Below are 25234 nucleotides of genomic sequence, written 5' to 3' on the forward strand. Positions count from 1 at the left end.
GAATTTCTCCCCATCGATTTTCAGCGTCAATATCAACAACCAATTTCGGTATGTTTCTCGTCTCATACTCTGCTGTTGCAAATGTCCCCCCGACTTCATTTACACTTTCCAATAGTGCCATAAAACTGTTCGGGAACCTGTATGTCGGCTCCTCAAACTGACTATATAAAGCCATTTCAGATGGATTTTGAGCCACACCTCTTGATGACCTAGGAACATCACATATGTTACGCACATCAACAAATAACTCAATAACTGCTATATTGGTTGACTCATGTAATCCAACAATGGTTCCAAAATATCATCATCTTCTTCAAGTGGAACTGCAGCATATCTGACTGAGTTGGGACATATCATAAACCTATACCTCAAACCATCAACTGCAGCTCGAATTTTTCTTTCTATCTTATGCTTCATTTCTACAAATGTGATGTCTTTTTTGAACATCATATTTATTGGTTTTTCAGACTGAAAAACTACTCCGACCTCATTTTCCATAATCTGTCCATTATAATGGACAATCGTGAAAAAGTTGTTGCTCATTTTCTCTACAAATAAAAAATAAATTAATTTAGATTAAAATATTAGATAAGATAATTTCATAAAATATTAAATCATTAAATATAATATAATATACTATTATATTATATTATATTAATGATCAAATAAAATTTGTTATTTAACTTGATTAATTGATTGATTACTAATATTATTAATAATGATTTAATAATTATTATTTATCTAATGATTTGATATTTAATGATTTAATAATAATATGATTTAGTCATGATTACTAATAATTATTTATTATAAATATTTAATGATTTAGATTTGATACTAATCATTTAGTAATTATTACTAATAATCATGATTAGTTTGATAATATTTTTTATTTTTTAAAAATATCAAACAAATTTGTTAGGCAAAATATCGTGATAATGCGTTGGCCGGATTATTTCATTCAATTAATTTTTACTCCTTACTAATTTACACATACAATATAAATAAAACAAAATATTTTTTTAAAACAACACTAAATATTTTTAAACACAATATTTTTTTAAACAAAAATTATCTCGCACAAATTAGTTTATATAATCTAATATAAATTTACTATCTAACTAATTTACACATACACAACAACAAAAAATGGACAACAAAAAATAATAAATTACTCATGTATTTATGCCTTCCTCCTTTCCTTTCTTTTCCTTCTTTGTTTCTTTATTCGAATCAATTTCAACATGGGCAAATGTTGTGGAATAATGCACTGTATGTGTAAACCGTTTAATTTATTTAAACAGCAATAGCTCCCACAAATTAATTTTATATAATCTAATATATTATAATATAACTTAAACTAATAAACTATTTCTTTATTATAATATAACTTAGTTAAAATAACACACTAATTAAGCACTAATTAATTTTTTTATAATATAACTTCAACTTCGATGAACAATCTAATATATGTTTAAAGACACTAACAAATTAATTAATATTTTTTTATATTTAATAACTTAAACTAATTAACTAATTTTTTTTATATAATATAATATATAACTTAAACTAACAAACTAATAATTTATACTAACAAACTAATTAACTAAATTTTAGTTTTACCCTAAACCCTAAACTAACAAACTAATAATTTCATATAATAAACTAAATTAAACAATAAAAAATTACCTCACAAATTATGTTTGATCCTTTATCTTATTTTCTTCTTCTTCCTTTTCTTTCTCTCGGCAAAGTTTATATGTGCTTATGCTTATGCTCCTGGTTCTACTTCTGCTTCTACCCTAAACCCCATATCATTTATATAAAACAAAAAATCGTTGTACAGAGTCATTAAAATTTCAATATTGAATAAAATAATATTAGGATTGAATCGTATAACTATTGAGCATTGAAAGTCTTCAATTGAATAGCAATATTTGTTGCATTTAACAGCTAAATTAACGCTGCAATCATACAACTATAGATGCAACGCGTGCAGCTACGGATGCAGGAATCTCCCAGCTAGCTATGGATGCAACGCATGCATGAGTGATAGGGTTAAAGCTTGGTCGCGATGCAGGAATCTCCCAGCTATGGATGCATGATGATGCAGACCTACCATGTCGACCTACCATGTCGTCGGGACTCCATGGCGACCTACCATGTCGCCGGCCATGGCAACCTACGATAGAACCGATCCTTGGTCGCCTCGAGTGCCCCATGCATGAACCGATCCTTGGTCATCCTTGGTGCATGGCCCATGCAGAGGTTTGCCGAGATCAGACCACGTGAACAAAGCGCAGTGCGACCTATCCCATGCCTCGTGCATGGCCCATGCATAGTACCAAAGCAGCATCAGCGGGCAACAGCGGGCAAAGAACCAAAGCAGAGGGCAAAGAATGTTGGACGCGGGGCGTGCATGGCGACCTTATAGGACGCCTTATAGGACGCCGGGCGTGCATGGCGACCTATGCTGTCACTGTAGAATTTACCCCATTCGAGCAATTAATCTGGCCAGTGCATCATCTCGTAAAATATTTTTTTTGAATGCATTATGTCGTGAGTTTTGCCCACACCGCCTTCATCATCTGATAAAGAAAAGGAAGCAAGTTTAGATTAAAGCAAGAAAATAACAACCTTACCTTGTAACAACTCAATCTAAAAAACACATTAGAATGCAGACCAAGATCAAAATCCCTCCCAAAACAGATTCTTCAAAGTGATAAACTGTGGGGTTAAAACTAAAGCAAAATGATGGTTCGCACATCGTTATATGCCAATCAGAGAGGACCCTGGAGACCGCTTGAATCTTGCAACTTGACAGAAAAACTAAACCCACCAGCAGCTTTAACCTCCCGCTATCAATCCTACGCCACATTTTTATTCAATTGCGACACCAATGCGCAAAAAAAATCTCCAAACATAACCTCAAAATAGGCCCAAGAAAGTCCGACATAAGTACATAACAGACAAATACAAGGAAGGGGCATGAAATGAGCACCCATGCTTACAACACAAACATCACTTTGACAATATTACATAATATTTACATATGCTAATATAAAATACCTGGAAATTTTCATGTAGGGTATTCTTTTTGGCTTCTGATTTTAGATTGAATTGGCAGAATGCTCACATGACCCTAAATAAAAGGATATACTAATTGATCAAGGAAAATGATAAGTCTTTTAACATTTAAATGACACTGAGGGAAATCTTAATCTGGCAAGTTGATCTCGTAAAATATTGTTTTTAAAAGAAGTTATAAAGATCTAGGGAGTGGAGTGAATTTATGGCTGAAATTTAATGATATTTAATGGATGATAAAACATGGCAGCTATGAATGTTATTCTGACAGTGACAAGTAAAAGAACGAACCAAAATTTTTTTGGCCTTTTGTCTTTATGATTATTATCTAGTCAGATCACATTGGGATCCTTGCTCTGTGTTTTGTCTTCTTAATTTTGTTTTGCGGTTTAAGGAATGTTTAAATATACAAAAGGTAAACAATGTAAGTTTCATTTTAGTTTAGTGGATTTATTTTGTTCTAATTTGATGTTTAACACGTTTTATTTTGTAACTCAAATTTGGTCAGACTGTGATGGATTGTTAAGTTATACGTGTTACAATATGTTAATTTTTTAAAAAATTATTTAAAAATTAAAATTATATATTTTTTTAAAAAGAAAACACAAATTTTAAAATAAACCCAAAACTTTAAAAACCTTCATTTCAACCCCTAAACCTACGCCGACCACTGCCTTTTGCTGTCGAAAAAGTTCCACCCGACCTCCCCTCCCCCCATATGAAATCGTGATCGATCGACTGTCGATCGACCGTCGAAATCGAGTGGGATCGCGATTTTTATCCTAAGGTTCGCGAGGTATAAAATGTTGATTCATCATCGATCAGTCGTCGATCGGTCACAATTTCATGGGGTTTTGGTTGTCGAGGGGACTAGAGGTCGGGTGGAGTTCGTTGACGGTAAAAGGCGGTGGTCGGCATGTGTTTAGGGGTTGAAATGGAGGTTTTCAAAGTTTTGGGTTTATTTTAAAATTTGTGTTTCCTTTATTTATTTATATATATATATATATATATATATATTTTATTTTTAAATTTTAAATAAAATTTACAAAAATACCAGGTTTTGACACATGTCACCTAACTGTCAAACTTAACGGTCCGTCGTGGCCTGACCCAATTTGAGTTACGAAATAAAACGTTAGACACCAAACTTGAATGAAATAAACGTTAGACACTAAACTGGAATCAAAAGCATACGTTGGGCACCTTTTGTATAATTAAACCTTTAAGGAAAGAAAGATTAATATAAGGTTAAAAATGATATAATTAGAGATTTTAAAAAAATAAAACATATTTAGTGTTACTGAAAATGTTGAATTATATGTAATATATTAAGTTGTAAGTATTTTAAAATAATTTAAAATAGTGTAACTGAAAAAGTTATCTTATATATTGAAAGCGGAACACAAAATGTTATAACGTGGAATTGAAAAAGTTATCAATCATTGCACCAAAAATATTATAAACGGTAAGAAAATAAGTTATAAATAGTAAATGTTATGAATAGTATTAACATTTTAGGTTGTACCCAATAATATTTATAATAAATATGATTACACCCAAGAATGTCATGATTCACTAAGAAAATATGTTGCGATCTGGAACATTAATATTTTTAATAATAAAATGGGTTACGCCTAAAATGTTATCATAGTTTAGGCTGATGGAGCCTTAGATTTTCCACGATAACAAAATAAGTTAAAAATTGAAAATGTTACGAATATTTATAATAAACACAGTTGTGCCCAAGAATGTCATGATTCATTAAGAAAGTATGTTGTGATTTAGAATGTTAATATTTTTTAAATTCGAAAGTATCGATACTTTTCTACAAATAACGATAAATCCGAATTAAAAAAATGAAAAATGAGAAGGCTGCAATGTATCAATATTTTTCCTCAAATACTGATACTTTCGAACTTTTTATAGATATTCATAACATTTTCAAATTTTAATTTATTTTGTTATGATCATGATAACGTAGTAGATAACACTTTTTTTTTAATGTCAACCATTTAAGTTATAAGTATGAAACCATTTGTATGACGCAAAAGTAAGACAAAACATATTTCCCATGATAGCGTAGTAGATATAATCTTTTTTTTATGTCAAATGTTTAAGTTATAAGTGTGAAACCGTTTATATTATACAAAAGTAAGACAAAACAAGTTGCTCATGATAACGTATTAGGTAACACTTTTTTTATGTTAACGATTTAAGTTATATGTATAAAATATATTATATTATGAAAAAGTAAGACAAAATATATTATTTATGATAATGAACTAGGTAATACATTTTTTTATGCCAACCGTTTAAGGTATAAGTATGAAATAATTTATATTATTAAATATTAATACAAATCCGGTTTTGTTTGTAAAGTAATAGGTTCAACCTTCTTTTTAGCTTAACCAATTAAGTTAAAGGCTGAAAATTGTATGAATATCTATAAAAAAATTCAAAATTATTGATATTTGTGGAAAATTATCGATACTTTGTAGACTTCTCATTTTTTATTTTTTAAAAATACGAAAGTATTGATACTTATGAGATACTTTATAGTCTTCTCATTTTCCATGTTTTTTTAATTTGAAAGTATCAATATTTGTGGAAAAGTATTGACACTTTCGAATTTTTAAAAAAAATATTAACATTCTAAATTTCAACCTACTTTCATAATGAACCATGACATGCTTGGGCTCAACCATATTTATTATAGATATTCATAACATTTTCGGCTTTTTAACTTTTTTTTTGTTATCGTGTGAAAATTTAAGGTTGTATCAACTTAAACTCTAGTGCATTTTAGGCGCAACTCATTTTGTTAAAAAAATATTAACATCTCAAATCGCAACCTAATTTCTTAATGAACAATGGCATTCTTGGGCGCAACTATATTTATTATATATATTTATAACATTTTCAATTTTTAACTTTTTTTATTGTGGAAAAATCTAAGGCTCAATCAGCTTAAACTCTGATAATATTTTAGGCGAAACCCATTTGTTAATAAAAATATTAACATTCCAGATCGCAACTTACTTTCTTAGTGAACTAACTACAGCAAAATAGAGTTTTAGCGGCGTTTTTTAGTCTTATAGCGGCGTTTTTAAGCGCCGCTAAAAGTATTTGCGGCGATAGGAAAAATGCCGCAAGAAGCGCAGGCAATACCAGCGCCGCTAAAGTTAGCAGCGTTTGAGAACAAAAAATGCCGCAATAGGTCATTATCTATTACGGCGTTTTTTGAACAAACGCCGCAAAAGGTCGATATCTATAGCGGCGTTTTTGGAATAAACGCCACAAAAAGTTATGATATATAGCGCGTGTCTAGAAAAACGCCCAAAAGGTCAGATCTATAGCGGCGTTTTTGGATGCAAACGCCGCAAAAGAGAAGACCTATACTGGCGTTTTTAGAACAAACGCCGCAAAAGGTCAGACCTATAGCAGTTTCAGACCTATAGCGGTTTTTTGATACAAACGCCGCTAATTACCTTTCTTTAGCTAATATTAATTGATTTTGCATATTTCATTTCTGCTATACATCACCTAAATTTATATCTAGCTTTATCTAATTAACAACAACCATACATTTTAATTAAGACAAAAACATAAAGAAAAATACTTAACAACAAAATAAATTAATTTTTTTATGGAGAGAGAACCTTAAAAGACATTAAAGTACAAATGAGTTACAACTGAACCTCAAAGTATAGATATACATGAATTTATTGTTCGATACATCCTCAATTTCACTAGCGTCATCATCATAACCTCCAGATATGCCTTCTAAAGCTACTTTGTTTCCCACTTCATTGGAATTTGTCATATTCATCGTCTTGACATCTTATTTAAAAGTATCATTTGACAGTGAATGATCTCCTCAATAGATTAAAAACAAATGGGAAATTTGCCAGTCTATTGAAGAAGCCGCTTTTTGTTGAAGTTTGTTCTTCAAGATTACTGCAATTACAATAATTTAGATGAGACTAAGAAGAGAAGGAAACAACCAGCAGAACTTGCATTCATAACATACATGAGTGATTGAGAACTGAAAAAAGATGAAACAAACAACAAAAACAGGAAGTCAGGAACCATGAAAACTAAATATATTCTACATAAGAATGTAAAAAATGTCATCATAAAGAAAAAATTTAATAATGTATTGGTTGCCATCTTACTTTTAGAAGTTAGAATTCTTACCCCCAAGAATCTGAGCAAGTTTGTATTCTTAGAAAAGTTAAGGAAATAAAAAAGGGATAAGCAATGAAATCTTATAATTTTGGATCAAGAAAGCATGCATGTCTAAGTCCCTCAAAGTTCATAGGGAAAACCCTAGTAGGTTCAATCATTTCAAGATTGCTTCATGTGCCTTTTGATCCTATTCATGATCAGTAAAATAAACAAATGAATCAAGGAACATATATTTCCAGTTATAACTTTGTACTATAAGAATTTTAGACGATAAAAAGAACTCAAAAAGTGAACTACTTACTCAAAAAATATCCCCGAACACTGTGCTAACAAGCATGTTCCCTCATTGCTTGATTCTTCTGAATTCCTTAAAACGAAGAATTATACCATTACTTCAAACCCATAAGACTGTACATATACAGAAAACAAAGATATAACAGTTCCATATTAATTAGTTCTACATGAAGATTAAGACCCTTTAGTTAGATGGATCACTTGACAATATGCGTCCAAACTTGAACCTAAATTGTAGGCACTTTACCTGTGATAAATCTAATTTTGAATAGAATTTCAGGAACTAAGCTTGCAAATGCACTACTTGTACAGAATTAAAGAAATTGAAATATCAATTGCTTTAATGTTAAATTTGTGGACCTTGGATTTCAAAGTAATCATTACTTCAATAAACCCCAATTCTGTAGACATCATAAAATTAGAATTTCAAGGATCATGTTTTCGAGTAACTGTAGCATGTAAGCTCTGTTGCATTAATTTATCTCCAGAATTAAAATTTCCAGATAGATTTAGATCTCTAGCCCCAAAACTGTAGGGAAAAGCTTTCTCATCACCTTGAAACATAAGGAACATACCTTCCAACATATAATATATCTGAAGTAACAACCTACAGAAAGAAAACATTCACCATCTGCTTTTGCAGATACCATCCTTGAAAGAAAAAAGGTTAAGCAAATCTAACTTGAGGGCTTCTCCATTAATGAAAGCAACTTAATTGAGATTCCCTAACAATCAACTTATACAAAAATCAAATTGCCAACACAACTAAAGCACGTTCAGATTGCTTGGAAATTACTTCGGGAATTTAATAAGACAATTACGTAGAAAAACATTATTATCAAAACACAATTAAAAAGATCACACAAAATGTTGAGCATAAAAATACGGATGCTAAAGAGAAGAAGCCAAATACCGTATCATCAGTTCATAGTAGATACGCTTCAACTCCAATAGTGAAGGTATATCAGCAGGAGGCTCCTCTACTACATTGTCACCTTCCTTGGGTTTCTTCTTCTCTTTAGAAGGGTCAACATCAAATACTCTAGGACTAATCTTCCTCGACGAATTTGAGCACGAACATAATCCTGACGATCTAAGCAAAGGTGAACCTGCAAAATTTAATTATTGACAGAGTGACAATAATATTGCAGTCTTAATATAAAAGATAAATTCATATTAAAAACAATTAAGGGTCATGATCAAAATAAGATGCTCATACTTGTTCAAGAATGAAGGTAATTTTCTCAGTTTTTGCCATGGCACCAAAAGTTTCGACCTACAGATCAAAACAATCAAACATCAGGAAAGGGGGATTAATAGAAAAGAAGGTATCATCTTATTACAAAGGAAGTTTACTGCAACTTCCTGCATTAAATCTGCAGCTTCCGCAATAAGGCCCTGTTCCTCTTTAATATTTGCAAGTCTCCTGATCAATCTTGCTCTCTCAATTTCAACAAAAAGCTCAGACTATATACACATCCACTTGCAAATAAGCGAATTAGGTTCAGCCCAATATGATTCATAAACCCTAAACCTAAATATCCAAACTCGAATTGGTCAAACCAATAATTTAATCCAGTAAAGAGAAAACATCAAAACACTTGTTACCTGCTTAAGCTGACCCTGTTTCTTGGACAAGTTTACGATCTGCTCATTGAGAGCCTTCCAATCCTTAGCTTCAAAGCATAGCTGCAAAATCTCAGTGACGGCTTTCTTGATAGCGGCCACATCACCGGCCAATCTCATCTGCTTTTCAACATTAAGAAGCTGGTCGATAGCTGCCTCCATATTCACATTTTTACCATCCTGCAAATCCTCCCCCAAAAAAAACAATCAGTGAAAATTTACAGAATTATAAGGGATGGAGATTTCAGATCTGAAATGAGAAAAGAAAATGTATTACAGATAATAAAAGAAATGAAGCTTTACCATAGCTTTAGAATTCAGATGACAAAACCTAGCAGAGCCTAAAAGAGAAGACCAACTGTGATATTCTTTAGGTGAAACAAGGGAAATAAATAAGAGTTGCGTAAAGTCGTACCGAGGAACCAAGTTTAAACCGGGTTTTAGTTTTTAAATTCAAGAAAAACCGGTTTATAAGGTCCTCGTTCTGTTCCTTTCTTTTCGCACAAGAAAATAAATCAGGATTTTTTTTGGCCCGATAAGGCTTTTAGATTTAAAATTTAGGGCTTTACCCATCCTAGAATTTAATTAGGGTTCTAAGTTATTTATTACAATATCTGGTGAACTCGTTATCTTGAGGTGACGAGTTTTTTTAAAATATTATTTTTTAATAGACTCGGATGAGTGGATCTTACGTAGGTCATTAATTTATTATTTTTAAGTGGACTCGTCACGTCGGGGTGATGAGTTCCTTCGAATTCAAATTTTTTGCATTATAATCGTTGGAATCAGTGGATTAAACCTGAGTAAACTCATGTAGTATGTCTCTATGTCTTGCAAGTTTCTGGGTTACCGAAGTAGTCGGTGCAGAAGATGCAGTACATCTACTCATACGATCAGTCCAACAGTTTCTCAAGCAATGATTGAATTTCAATTTCCATAGACTTCCATGATCTGCTTGACCTGGCCGGTGGCGACCCAGTATCTACATAATCTAAATGTAAGTAAATATTATCACAAAGAATAAGAAGAAACGAAAGAGCACCAGATGCCTAAGGCTTTGGATTCCTAAAACAGGAAAAAATTCCCATTAAACAAATCTTATTTATTCAGATTTTAGAATATGTTCAGTTCTTCAACAAATTTGTTCCTAATTTCAATAATCTATTGGGAAAAAAAAGCAACACACATTCCAGAAAATAACAATAAAAAGGAGGAAAACGAGCAACCCTCCTAGATTGAACCTAGCACCGAGCTTAGCATAAGAAGATAGTTTGACATCGAGATCGCCTTCGATCTTTTGAGCTTCTTTCCTCAATTCCTCCCAACCCGATTCTAGTTGATTCAGGTTTAGATCCATCATTTGGATCTCGATAGTTCAACTTCAGATTCCTTGCTCTTCAATTCCAGCGATGAGTTCTTTTAAAAATGTGGATAAGAGAATCTAAATCAGAGATAGCATAAAAATGGTAGTGAAACATATGGGTTTGGGGTTTGGTAGTAAAGAAGATGGGTTTGGGTAAACGGCGGGATTGAAAAATGCTTGAAAGGGAAAAAAATGAAAAAAAGGTTAAAGGGCGCAACACTTAAAATTTGTAAACTTGCGGCGTTTGTAAACACAAACGCAACTATAGTACAAATGTATAGCGGCGTTTGAATAAAAACGTCACTAAATTACGAGTCTTTAGCGGCATTTGTAAACACAAACGCCACTATAGTACAAGTGTATAACGGCGTTTGAATAAAAATGCCACTAAAGTACGCGTCTTTAGCGGCGTTTGTATAAAAACGCCACTAAAGTATGAGTCTTTAGCGACGTTTGTATAAAAACGCCACTAAATTATGAGTCTTTAGCGGCGTTTGTAAACACAAACGCCACTATAGTACATGTGTATAACGGCGTTTGTATAAAAATGCCACTAAAGTACAATTCTATAGCGACGTTTGTATAAAAATGCCACTAAATTACGAGTCTTTAGCGGCGTTTGTATAAAAACGCCACTAAAGTACTACTCTTTTGCGGCGTTTGTTGAAAAAACGCCACTATAGATGAACCTATTGCAGCGTTTTTATAAAAACACTGCTAAAGTTACCATTTGTGGCGTTTGCTATGTAAACGACGCTATATGTTTAAAATTGGTGGCGTTTACTCCTAAAACGCCGCTAACAACGCCGCTGTAGAACAATTTTGCTGTAGTGACTATGTCATTCTTAAGCACAATCGTATTTATTATATTCATAACATTTTCAGCTTTCAACTTATTTTGTTATTGTGAGAAAATCTAAAATTCCGTCAACTTAAACTCTAATAACATTTTAAGCGCAACCTGAAATGTTAATAATATTCAAAACATTCACCGTTTATATCATTTTAGGTATAATTTGTTATTTTACTAAGATTGATAACTTTTTTTAATTCCATATTATAACATTTTGCATTTCATTTTTAATATGTCACCTTTTTAATCAATCGCACTATTTATTGGTGTTTATTAAGTTTATTTTAAGCGCCTCACAGCATAACTCTCCACTTTTTTCACTTGAGTCGTAGTCTTAATTTGTGGAAACATGAAAACCATGGCACTTTTCTTTTTCCAACTATTTGTCTCTGACTGGGAATCCGTTTTGTTGAATAAGAGCTTTTTCAAGCGTGTTGCGCCAGGTGGCAGGCACGATGTAGAATTTAAATAAACGGTTTTAGTGAGAATAAACGTAGACCTAGTCTAGTTGGTTAGGATACTCGGCTCTTACCTGAAAGACCTGGGTTTCCAGTCCTGGTAATGGAATCCGTTTGCTTTCACCCACTGAACATTTGGTTTTTCTCCATCTCACAGTAGGCTTGTACAGTCTTCCTCCACCAGGTTCTTTTTCCATATTAGCAACAAAATCATTCTTCAATCGAATGCAATTCTCCACGAAATCTCCCCGTCCCTCCTCGTTCTGAAACACTAGCTTGCTGCGCCTCTTCCATAGCTTCCAACAGACCACTGCAAAATACATTGCTCCTTTCGTTCCATTCCACGGGAGCTTCCCCCTACCACTAAGACCTTTCAACAGCCAGTCCTCCATCGGCAAGGTGAGGAAAGTTGGGAGGTCATCTCGACCAAGTACCGTTCTCCAAACCCCCAAGGCAAAGGAGCAACGCCGAAGAGCATGGGAAATATCTTCATCCTCAGACAAACTGAGAGGACACCATGCCGATACCGCAATGTGGCGACGCATTCTCTCGGCATTCGTTAGCAGTCTACCATGAAGGGATATCCAAAGAAACACACGAATCCTCTGGGGAACCGGAAATGTCCACACTTTCATCCACCTGATCGGAGCAGTTGGCCACGGCTCCGGCGATAACGCTTTATAAGCTGATTTGACACTAAATGAGTGATTTACTTCCCATCTCCACCCCGGCATGTAATCGCCGAGCCCTGGCGTCGGAGGACAAACCGCAGCAATTGTATCACAAATAGGCCCTGGAAAATAAATCTTTAACCTCTCCCAATCCCAATCACCGGACGATGTTTTGCTGCAAGTGTTGGCTGCTATTTTTTTTTCTGGTTTATTTGTCTGTATCTGTGTTTCGGAAAGTATCTTTGTTATATAGCATGGCATGATATGAAAATTAATGTACATTTCCTGTTTTCTTTCTCTATCTTTCAGTGTGCTCCACAAACTTAAAAAGAATCTGTAGGCACCATGGAATAAAACACTGTCCATCTATAGCAATCAAGAAAGTAGGCCTCAACTTGCAGAAACTCCGAAATGTCATTGATTCGGTACAAGGTGCCTCTGGTGCTTCTCATATTAGTGCCATCACTACCATGTACCCGTGCTTCCCGGAGATGCCCTCTCCAAGATCATCAGGAAAGAGTACATTATCGGCCTCAGCATCGAAGTAGAATGGTAAGCCAAAACAAACCACCTTGCAGCCTAAGGATGGTGATTTTGTTTCCCAAACTGCTACTTCAAATTCACCTTCCTCCTCATGTATCAAATCATAGCTGTTCTTCTGGGAGCACAACCTTAAAAATTTAACATGTCTGGTAACAAAGGTCTTATAACAGGAGAGAATCCTGGGAATGATGATTTGAAAATTGTCACAAGTGATGCAGAGTCGCCTCAAGTCAAGAAGGACTAAAGCTCTTCCCGACATCACAGAGCCTTAGATTGCTCAAGGAACAGCTTATCCCTGACCAGTATTCAACCCATTATAATTATAAAGAATACGAGTCCAATTGCTCAGGATTGGGATGCTCAAAGGGTAAAGGTCACCAATGGAGATGTGAAGATACGTTTCTCCATGCTAATTAAATGGTGGTTTGGAGATATATTGCATGATAAATAGTTGTGATTCAAAGTTATAGAATAAAAGACTCGGGGGCTACAAAAGTTTTTCCAAGCCATGCCATTCAACTTTAACATCAAGGGTACAATACCCTATAGAATGTGTGTATATATATAGCAATAAGTTTGGGGTATTTTATTCATGATAATTTTGTCAAAAAAAAATCTCTTCAAATTAATAAATTATTAATTTATCAGTTAATTAATATATATTTAAATTAATAAAATTACACGATCCTAATATTATTAATTTATAGAAGTTTTCATGTAGACACTAAAAAATATAAATATTATTTTTCTCAAATAATAGTTTTATTATTAATAATAAATAATATCAAATAATATTTTGAATTTAATATTTCTTAATTATTTATTTTAGTTAACACTAATTTCGTAGAGATAAAATATAAATAATGTATAAGAGCAAAGTTTGGAGGGGCGGCACGGTGGGATTGATTAAACATGCCTCACCATTAATGTTTCAAATACCAAATCTCGTTGGTGTCAACTCTATATATTGCGTTTGCTCGATGTACAGTACAAGTCTACTCAACAAGATATGATGCTTGTAAAACTAAAAAAAGATGTCTGTCTCTCCCTGGTAAATCAGAAACGAGATGAGTAATAGCCAGTTATATTGATTAAACCATTGGCACTATTCAGAAAAATACGCCAACAAAATTGATGATAGCAAAACTAAAAGACTAATAAACGGACAGGACAGCATCCTCAGCTGCATAAGTTAGACTGGGATATGGTAAGTCCATAATTGCTGCCTGGTTTGATCTATGAAACCTATCAAATTCAAAGACTATTCACCAAAATGTACATCCCTCTATCTTCTCCATATCTCATCAAGCGAAGGCTTTGTAAATAACAAAATTTAGTTGCGTGCAAGTCGCATGTTCATGCCCAACGCTATCTTTTTGAAAGTTTTAGCTGCAACATAGCAAATATAAAGTTAAAAAAAAAAGAAAAAGTTTTGGAATGGACAGAATATCTCTGTGATTCAAAGCGTTTCTTTGTATCTAACCTTCGATTTTGTAGTCCTCCACCCTCCCAAGCCCGACTGCTGGGAGGAATATGCAAACTTTTCAATGGAATTTAAAATGGCAGTCTTCTTTGTGCTTGAGCTTTTAATCTGTAACAAATCATATGTTCGGTTATATCTTACAAAACGATTTTACCAAAGTATTCAAGTTTTTTGGACAGCATGCAATATAGTGCCTGAAATGGAAATTCTCTTGCATGATTGCCAAGTGGATGAAGGCAAAACTATAAAATTTCAGCATTTGTCTTAGTATCATAGCATGTCTGGAAAAGACAAGGGGTCAACGGTGGAAGAATCATTAGGCCCAGTATTACAATTACCTCATCCTTTTCTGCCCGGTCCTCTGTTGCTTCAGAATTTCTAATCACCACACTTCCATGGTAAAGCATTATCTGCAGATGAAAAGTATGTTTCAGACGAGCATTTCAAAAAATATAAAAAGGATAAGACGCTGTATGTAGAATGGAAAAAAAATTTAAAAAAAATCTATGACAATAAGGTCTTAATAACCTACCTTGTTTAGCAACTGCACATTTTTTTCATCAGCAGCTTTGATTTGCACACCAAGACAATTGTTAGGGTTGCTGCAAAAGGGGCAGAAGACCTTTTTGAATACACACCCATCTTCCTCATGCCAAATGCCCTGTTCTCTGTCACCTTGGAGAGTTCCATTGCTGAGTCTTGGGTCAACTGATGAAATGTCAGTTATTATAACTGGTACAGTTGGTGGCATATTTGAATCACAAGAAATTAATCTCTCCTTGAAAAGAGATAACAGGTAGACTTTTGAAGACACGGTCAATGAAAACATGATATACAAATTATTTTCAGGGCGGCCTAAAGGGCTTCTGCAGAGTAAACAGGAAATTTGTTGTCTTTTATCCATAACAGGACAAGAGAAAATAGTATTATCAGTTGCCAATGGGAATGGAACATTTGACTCCTGATAATCGTTTTCGGCTGAACTAGTTTCAAACCCAAATTCAATCCTACGAAGCATGTCTCCATGGGCTAGTCCCTCGGAATTCATGGAACCTGGAATTTGAGCGGAAGTATCTTCATCAACAAGGTTAATGAAAGTTGAAGCTACCGATTTCCGCCTTTTCTGGGTATAAGAACAAACACTAAGATTAAAAGGTGATTCTTCTCCTGGTATCACGCCAGCTTTGTTCTGATCCACATCTTTTTCAGGGGTGACTATTGTCTCAGATTCACAAACGGAAGGAACTTCATTCAGGCTTGTTGACATTGGATGAAACAAAAATTGATCCGGACACTTGGTTGAGGCCTGAATTATAGTCGAACCAGAGCTACCATCCCTAGTTAAGGAACCTGGACTAGCTAAAGTGATACCAGTATTCACAAACGGCATTTCCTGGACCATGAGTAAATCTCGATCTTCATTGGCAAATTTCATAGATGAAGGCACAAAACACCTGCAAAAAGATGCTTCTGAGCCAATAATACCAGTTTGATGTTCCATAATATTTTAAAAGAAATAGTTACATACTGCTAGATATAAGTAAGAATATTGAAAAGCGTCCAAAAGCAAATGATCAAACAACAGAAATTTCCTAAACATGATGCAGCCAGTATTGACGTAGAGTGATTCAACAGTGAAGTGGCATGCACGAGCATATAGTTTGTCATCGTTACATTTCAGCTTCAAAGTACACAATAAGTGTCAGTCACTTACTGTGAATCTTTTGGAGAGTCACACACTAAATCAATACATCCATTGCAGGTCTTCTCATCCTTATCTGCTTGCATACTTGGCTGTGCTCCAACATCACTTTGAGGCTTCAATTGAGTAAAACTGATATCATATTTTGCTAGAGAAGATAGTTGCTGTCCACAATGAACAGTGGATAAGTTTCAAATTTCTATTTCTGGTAATTCACAGCTTCAATCCATGAAAGGGAAATTTTCATTAAAGTTATTCAAGTTCAGGTTTGCAAACCTTGTTTTTGGCAACCAAGTCCTGCAAACAAGTGAAGCCATAGAAAAGAACTTATGTAACACCATTAAACCACAGTCCACACACAAGAAAACTAAACAGTTTAAAAAGAGAATATATACTAATAAAAGAACTCAAAACGGACCTTGACTTCACTGAAGAAGGACCTCAACTCGTCTAATGACTTCTCAAAACTTCCATACATTCTAATGGATGGCCTTAGCCACTTTGAAATATAAGCTCTATTCTTTTCATCCTGAAAACGCCAATCTGATAACAGAGAACATTTCCCTTTAAATCAGCATTAGAAAAGGTGAGGGTTACTACCCATTTTCTTAATGTTATGAAGAACACGCCTCAATGAAGCAAAATGTCACAGCCTTTTAATTGAATAATTAAATGTACCAGACTGTTACATTGCTTAACTTTGGTACAATAGCATCTAATAGAAGACTCTGGGGAAGCACAGGTACTAGGTACCTAATAGTAACATCTGTACGTTTCTAGGGGCATCGCTTCATGTATGTACTAGCCACCAAATAGTAACATCTGCACATTTCTAGGGGTATTGCTTCATTTGTTTAACATACAAGTTTGATGCGTCATTACAATGAAGTAGAGCTCACAAAAAATTCTCTAGAAGAAGAAATTGGGAATTCTCAGAAGATAAAGATTTGTTTTTCTTGCCAAAGAATGCATAAAAGAAAACTAGAAAACAGTTCTAGACTTTAATACAACATTTAATTATCCATGAAGTAGCAATAACCAGATGGTTACGCATCTCACTTCCAATCCTATGCATATACAATTATACATTTTCAGGGAAATAGAGCATCACTCATTTCCAAATATGCTCACCGACAAGATTTAGACATTGTCACAAATAGAGCATCACTCATTTCCAATAAACTAGTGAATTATCACAAATCAATGGCACCAGTGGTAATTTGGGTAAGGGAACATTGTTATAAGATTTAGACATTGTCAAATGTCCACGAAGATGTTCCCTTATTATCTTTTCATTTGGAAGTAAATTTTGTCATTTTAGCATCTTATTTTCTGAAACATCTTATTTTCTGGAACATCTGTAATAACTAAAAACAAATTCAAAATCATTACCTAATAGGATGATAGCTCCATAATCATATCTATGTCGTATACAGCGCCCTGCATAGAAAAAGGTAGCTATTGAATAATACTATTGAAGACAAAGGTTTCTTTCTCTTCACCGTTTTTTCACGGGGGATTTAGGAAGAGTATATGTGTAAATAAAGTAATCAACTATCTCTAAATATCCAAAATAACATGCAAATACTTGGACCTGCTGTATTACCAAATCCAGTAACAAAACAGTACAAGAATGAACAAATAAATAAACCTTGAGGCTGGAAATTTACTAGGCATACCAAGAGCTTGATTTAAAGATCTGAACGCTTGCTGGCAGTACCACTCATTTCCACTCAGAAGGTTTTTAGATGATCTGTATGTATTATTATATTTCTTCTTAATGCGATCTGTTTATCATTTCTGCGAAGTGTACAGAAGTCAGAAATCTAGAAAAAGAAATTTTATTTGAAAACATCACCGACAACTGAGAATACGTACATATTTGGAAACGGAATGCCAACAGCTATCTTATATAGTCAAGAATTCACAATTAATTAACAATCACACAACAAAATACAACTTTGTGCTTTTAAAGGCATGGGCAAAAAACAGATAATCAGAAGGAAAACGAACACAGTTGATAAGTGGCGAAAGCACCAAGTTAATGACTGAAATATAGGAAAAGGCCAAAACTTCAAAGCGAACAAAAGGATACAACCACCCTAGCTTTATCGTCGGAAAAATCTATGCCTTCTGACACCTGCAAAGAAATATAGAAATAAACTTTTAAAGAACCACATAAATGTATTTCCACCATTAAAAAGTACCAAGGCATGAGACATTAAAAAGTACCAAGTTAATGACTAAAATGTATTATTTAAAAAATTGTTAAAAATTTTATAAAAATAATTTAATTAATATTTTATTTTAAATAATTTATCTTTAAATTTTTAACTAATTTATAATTATATGTTGAGTCTAAAATTTTTATAAATTAAATTAATGATACTTATCGTTAGTAGTACTCTACTGTACTTGTTGAGCATAGTAAATTTTACTTCCACTAATTAGTCGAAATAGGGACCAAATTGCCCAAGCCTATAGGATAAATATAAAGTGGTAACAATTGGATTTCACTGTACTCATCTAGACAATGAAACCACTCCTCACAAAAAAAAATCTCCCGGCAGTTGAGATTTGATAACGAAAAGGGCAATTCAAACCTTTCCCCGGAAAACGGCAAGAAAAGCTGCTCCTCCGAGGTTTGTAACTTCAGCAGACTCACTCACATAGTCATCTATTTTTTTTGTCTTTCTCTTTCTCCGAATAACAGGTTTCTTTCCTTGAGATACTGAATCATAATAACCTTTCAGTACGGTCTCAAATTCTTCCTGATTCCCCCCTCTTGGCTCTGCACAGAGTCCACTAGATCAGATTTCCAACCCAATAAGAGTAATCCAAGTATGAACAACATGAGTTGTAAATACCGCGCATCAGGCTTTCTCCAGCATCAATACAAAGGGCCAGGCAAATATGCATAGAAACAAAGTTTTAAATAGCAATTTCTGACAAGAAAATTAATCATCACACCACCACCTTAGATCTGAGGAAGGGATAAAATATGCCTTACCAACAAAAAGGGGCTTCCGTGCTTTAAGTTGTGACCATTGGCCTGTGTTACGCCAACGATCACAAAGATTCTCCATCAGCTTGTAACTTGGGAAAAATATCAGACAGCCACCAGGAACAATCTTGAAAATTTCTTCCAAGGATTTGCCAAGTGAGTCCTTCAGAACAATAAAAAGATGTGCAAATGTCAAATAATAAATTAATTCTCACTCAAACCAATATTGCCACAAAATTCAATATACCTGGAAAGCATATTGATTCGCTGTTTTGTAACTTGCATCCAATCGACAATTGCCTGGACCATGGGAGATAACAGCAGACCATACCTGCAACAGAATAGTCAATAACCCATGACAAAAATAAAGTGGAAATAAGAATCATAAGCACGAAGAAAATTAAAATTGCACCTGAGATTTAACATCGATAACATGAGGAGCCTCCAAATAGTTTCCAAACTGCACTCCAAGTTCAGATGAGAAGGAGTTCGTTGGTGATAACGTCCTAGATAATAGAATAATTAATAAAATTACAAGTGGAAACACTATTTATAAATTCAAGTGAGCCCAAAGAAATTAGTAAATGGAAAACAAATAATTTTGAGAATCTTCCCCAAATTTCATCACAGTATCAGACATCATAAATGGAAAGTTCCTTCAAAAAGGATGGCATGCCAGTGGGATGCTGGTATTGGTATATAATTATGTGTCAAACAAGATACTAAAAAGTATCTTCAAAAGACGATATCTTTCCAGGTAGGTAGCAGTAGTTAATGTCTTTGACTTGGTTGGAATAAACTTGCAAGGAAATTTGGGGTCGCTATTTTAGGGTTGCATAAAGCTGAAAAAACATTTTTATGATGTATTTCATTAATGCAAGGCTGACAACTGAAACATTCAAATAAGTTCATTCTTACCCAGAAGATAAGATGACTGATAATGAAAGATCAGCTATATCTCTGAAGACAACAGATGGGTTCAAGCACCACAAGCTTAAGGAACATGTCCAACTGCCAAAAGCATTTTCTGTATGCAAAACATTGATAACCTTTCTTTTTAATCAAAAGTGCAGAAAACATAGAGGCAACTTAAAAAAACTAAGTTCACTAGTGAAACTTTTTAACTATCATAGCAATAAAGGGAAAAAACAACTATAGAAACGAACAGCTAAATCAAAACTTATGCTCATGATTATTTAAATTCTTTGTGAGCTAAGAAACTGTCGCTGATTCTAACCTGCAAGATCAACATACCAACCATCCCATTTACTAATATGAACATGGATGAAATTCTCCCCGAGTTAATTTGAAAATTAAGTATGACTATGGATAATGCAAATTCAGATATTCGTATAAATTTTTTTTTGATAGAAAGATATTCGTATATATCCAAATCAGTTTTTTTGTGATTCAAATATTATAATTATTATCCAAAGCAGATGCCAATATTAACACTCAAATATCCATTGTCAAAATCTGCAATATTTAAGCAAATAACATATTTGGATATCCAAACTATCAGAGTATTTGCAAAATGCAAAATAAATAAATAAGCTTGACCAAATGAATTCGTTTATTTAGCAGATTCAAATAGTATCACTCAGATCTAATTTGAATGATAAATAGATTCAGATTTTAAAGTAGTTATGTTAATACGAGTTCGGATATCACAAACAAATGCAGATATTCAGTATCCAACCCACTGCCATCTCTAACAAAAATGACAGTATAAAAACTTAGTTATAAACTCATCGCCAACTTACTCTCATCTTTTTTAAAGTATCGTTGTAGAGCAAGATGATAATCAAATATGTGAGAACCATCTCTTGAAAAGAAATATGTCAGCGAAGAGAACAGCCCTGTAATGCATATCTTAATGTAGTTAATATCAATTTTCAGACTGCAGGGGGGCTTTATTAGCTTGCGGCCATAAAAACAAGAAAATAGATGCACCTTCTAAGGTTATCACGGACATTCCACTTAAATGAAGTACTTCCGGTTCTGTATCTGAAGCGGCTTTGATTGCCTTGAATGAAATGTGGTTCACCATCAATATCAATATAAAACAGTAAGAATCCAGACTAAATTTTGTTAAGTACCTTCATTGCACATTCTAGCAAGACAGGAAAGAATTTCTGTGAAATGTTAGCTTCTTGGAGTTGCCTTAATGCCTTGTCACCAGTCCAACTAAAGACATGTTTATAGAAACATATAAGACTATGCAAACCAAATTCTAACAAGAAAAGAATACGAGAAAGACAAAATAGCTTCTATAACTTCCTCAAACAAAATTGTTTGCAGGAGCTAAGGTGAAAACTGGCATAGTTCCATTGATTTCTTATTACAAAATAAAGCATAACATGTCAGAAAAAACATATACTATCCCCAAAACTGTTACATGAACATGGGTGGGTGTGACTGCCATTTAAATAGTATCAATAATGAAAAACACTACTCATGGGGAAGAACGGAAACAAAAATTAAAGAAAGCAAAATGGCCGCTATACACAAGGATAGTAACTATACAAGAAAGCAGATGTTAACAAGAATGTAACATTTGTTAAAAAGAAAGATTAAAGGCATTTCATTATAATGTGACAACATGAAGTCCCACGAAGGGAGATAAGGATAACCTTGACAACGAAGAAGTTTTTTTGCAGAACTTACGAGGACAAGTAGTGCTTAGATTCATGCGTTTCTTCTAATTTGCTTTTCGCCTGCGCAATCCAGCTTAGTAGGTTCTACATATACACAGCACCAATAATTAAAAGCAAAATATTAACAGATGTAAAGTCATACCTCACTGTTACATGATAAATGACTTTACTTACCATTGACATTTCATACAATGGTTGGTAAATGTCAGCATTTATCAACTTGAGTTGATGAAGCTCCGTCTGCAATTCTAACATAGCCAACAATTGCTATAAGAACTAGAATCCTAAGTCCTAACATAACAAAGTAGAACTAAAACTAAAAGTTTGGTAACCCACTGAACAAAGCATCTTCTTCAAGATCCACACTACCGGATTCACGAGCAATATCTTCTATGTTGCTGTAACAAGAGAAACTCTTTTGATACGCGAACACAAGCAAAACAAGTATAAAACAAAACCAAATGGTAACCAGTCATCCCAGATGGCATGAGAAGTCAATCCCAAACCACCTGCATTTGTCCACATGTGCAATTTGGCAAGCTAAAAGGCAGCCACCGACTATTATAGACATCAAATTTAGAACTTCTTTAAGGATCCAAAGATATGTTCCTGAAGTCATTTGGACTCATACAAAACACAGCTGTCACATCTATTCTATGTAGATCCCAAGAATGAAACACAAAATCAAACACAGTAGCATGTATTATTCCCCTTACAATTTTGAAGAAATCATAGACTTAACCAATTGATTCTTTCCAGTGTATCGAGGTTGCAGAATTTGTAGGAGTTCAAGTACTACAAATAAGAGAAATAAAAACAAGGGGAAATAAAGAGATACTGAAATAGTTGAGTGTTCCTTTGATCGTATAAACCCACAAAAAGGTCAAAAAGGAATGTAACTTTTGGGTACATCAGATGCTTCCAACCAAAAAAGAAACATACAAAACCCCAACCCGGCCAAATTAAAGGGTAGAGACAATAACTGGAAATAATTATTTATCAAAATCTAAGTTCTTACTATAGAACATATGTTTCTACTAAAATTTATCTTAAATCAATAAAATGTTTATCAGGAAATCATTGTGGAAATTGGTAGTAACATACTGTGCTTCATCAAGAACTATAATGGCTCCTTTGATATCTACATCCATTGCCCCTCGAATAACAGGATTGATGATGTAGCTATATGGGCAAAAAACCAATTGTGCATCATCTGCCATTGATCGTGCAGCATAGTATGCACATCCTGGAAAATGAAGAAAACCTTCAGTCAGATTCAGAAGAGCAACATAGTTGTAGAAACACATATGAAAAAGAAAACAAAAGAACCTCTAACAACTTGTCCAATTTTGACAAGATCTTCGATATCATGGGGCTCATGACAGCCTCCTCTCTGAAGTGAGGGATGGCATTTGACCTTATGCATGTTCCTGCTTGACATGAGTTTTTTTGTTGGTTATACTCTTACTCTTAAATTGACAGTGAACTTGTGGGAAACCAAAACTAAGACACCATAAATGGATATCAGACAGAGGAACAACTCACTTAAACTCAGAGCATCCTTCCTCTCGATTACTCAAGAGAAGCTTGCTGTCAAATTCCAGTAGCAGCTTTAGTATGAATAAAGTAATAGAAATCAAATTGGGGAAAAATAAAGAATTCACTAATTCAGAGTTCCAGATATGACACACCATTCTTCATCAATATTCTCTTTGGACACCTGAGGATTTGTGCAATAATGTTTCCTTGAAGCCTGAGAAAGTTTCAAAAGAATCAACAGTTGACAGTTTCAGTAATAGAGTCTGTTTAAATATACCAAAATTATGTAAAAGAATACAACTGATGAAAGCTTTTTACAATTAAGAAGATGTCAAAATGAAGAAGGTAAAACATACCAATATTGCCATTGGCACTCGATAAGAAGTTTTTCTGTATTCATGAATCACTTGAGAAATTTGTGAATGTGTCCTCCTGACATTAATAGCCACAGTGCTTAATAAAATATCCTCATTCCAAGTATACAGGTTTTAGCAGCTTTTTACACGGATTAATGCACTGAGAATATTAGCTTAGTTATCAGGAGAATTTTAAATGCTTAAACCAGCAATGATTCCAAACACAGTACCAACTCCATAAGAATCATTTTCTATCACACCAAAAAGGTAAATGAAATAATATTTAGTATCCTTTTCACTCAATATACACCATTACCCTTTTGCTCCTGTAGTAGATGCTATAACATAATATTCGATAATAAGTACACTAAATCAGATTATTGCAGAACCACATTCATCTGAGTGGTAGTTTGATGTCCAAAAGACAAAGAGACTGGTAACTTAAATAGAATATGACGTTAAAAGGAGACCTGCTTCAGACAAACAAAAAATAGTAATAATGAAGTAAAAACCAAAACACTAACTTGATTTATTAATTAAACTTACGAAGCATAATATATGGTAGGAGCCAACTTTTTCTTCTTATTCTTGCTATTTGCTGAATGCTCAGGTGACTCTGAAACACTTGATGGAGGAACGCCTAAGAAAATAATCAAGGACCATCCACTCTTGAATATCAATAAACAGTGTTTATTCTATCAAATCCCAAGTTCAAGGAAAACAATGCTTGAAATAGTAAACCTGAATTAAAATTGAAAATCAAGGAAATGTGAGAGAGCATTATAAACCTACTTGAAGGTTGAGTTGCAGGGATAAAACCACCACCGTGACCAAGAGGATCAGTGATGGCCTCTGGATCTGGTTTGGATTGAGAGAGAATGCTTTTGATGTTGTCGGTCTTATACTTTTGCTGCCAAGCAAGAGTGGAGCAGAGAAGCGAGAGTGATTTACCGGTACCAGTGGGCGACTCGAGCAAGGCATGACAGTGTCCGTCTTTCTGAGCTCGATCTAGGGTTGATATGACTCTGTACATGAATGATAACTGAGTGCCGTACGGCTTGTATGGGAATTCCACCGGAATCCCGGCAATATGGTGAACATTTTTGGGATTCTTGGAGTTGTTGAATTTAGGGTTAGGGTTATGGCTGGGGATACCTCCACTTCTAGGTGCTGATGACATGGTTTGTTTGGGTTCCAGAAAAGAAAAGCATTGAAGGACGCTTGATTTGAGACTATGTAAACGATAAGCGGGAGCAGTGAAAGTTTTGGCGGGACTTTTGAGCGTATTGCTTTCGATAATTCAAGAATGCGAAAACTAAAAGGCTTAATACCAAAATAAGTGCCCAAACTATACCACTTTTCCCAAATAGGTGCCTAAACTAATTTTTGTCTCATCTAGGTGTCTAACGT

General features: G+C 34.0%; 1 protein-coding gene and 2 pseudogenes across 1 annotated transcript; all 3 read right to left on the bottom strand.

Moving 5' to 3' along the window:
• Nucleotides 1-7576: 7576 nt before the first annotated feature.
• LOC120216792 lies at nt 7577-10555 on the bottom strand (annotated as a pseudogene).
• Nucleotides 8021-9553, bottom strand: LOC120216636 (annotated as a pseudogene).
• Nucleotides 10556-14219: 3664 nt separating the features above from the next.
• LOC120216721 (regulator of telomere elongation helicase 1 homolog) lies at nt 14220-25025 on the bottom strand. The gene is given in 30 exon segments (XM_039214068.1): nt 14220-14472; nt 14567-14674; nt 14905-14976; nt 15099-16020; nt 16281-16432; nt 16545-16565; nt 16687-16811; nt 17661-17708; nt 17948-18049; nt 18052-18068; nt 18147-18175; nt 18364-18408; nt 18872-19059; nt 19279-19435; nt 19520-19603; nt 19685-19778; nt 20191-20299; nt 21036-21131; nt 21226-21298; nt 21372-21459; nt 21940-22013; nt 22104-22177; nt 22266-22327; nt 23034-23175; nt 23259-23359; nt 23475-23519; nt 23621-23682; nt 23825-23900; nt 24371-24464; nt 24617-25025. Coding segments are annotated over 30 exon segments (3669 nt in total). The 5' UTR covers nt 25005-25025; the 3' UTR covers nt 14220-14451.
• Nucleotides 25026-25234: the final 209 nt, after the last annotated feature.

Source organism: Hibiscus syriacus, unplaced genomic scaffold, assembly GCF_006381635.1.
Source record: "Hibiscus syriacus cultivar Baekdansim isolate YM2019G1 unplaced genomic scaffold, ASM638163v2 tig00110163_pilon, whole genome shotgun sequence".
Lineage (NCBI taxonomy): Eukaryota > Viridiplantae > Streptophyta > Magnoliopsida > Malvales > Malvaceae > Hibiscus > Hibiscus syriacus.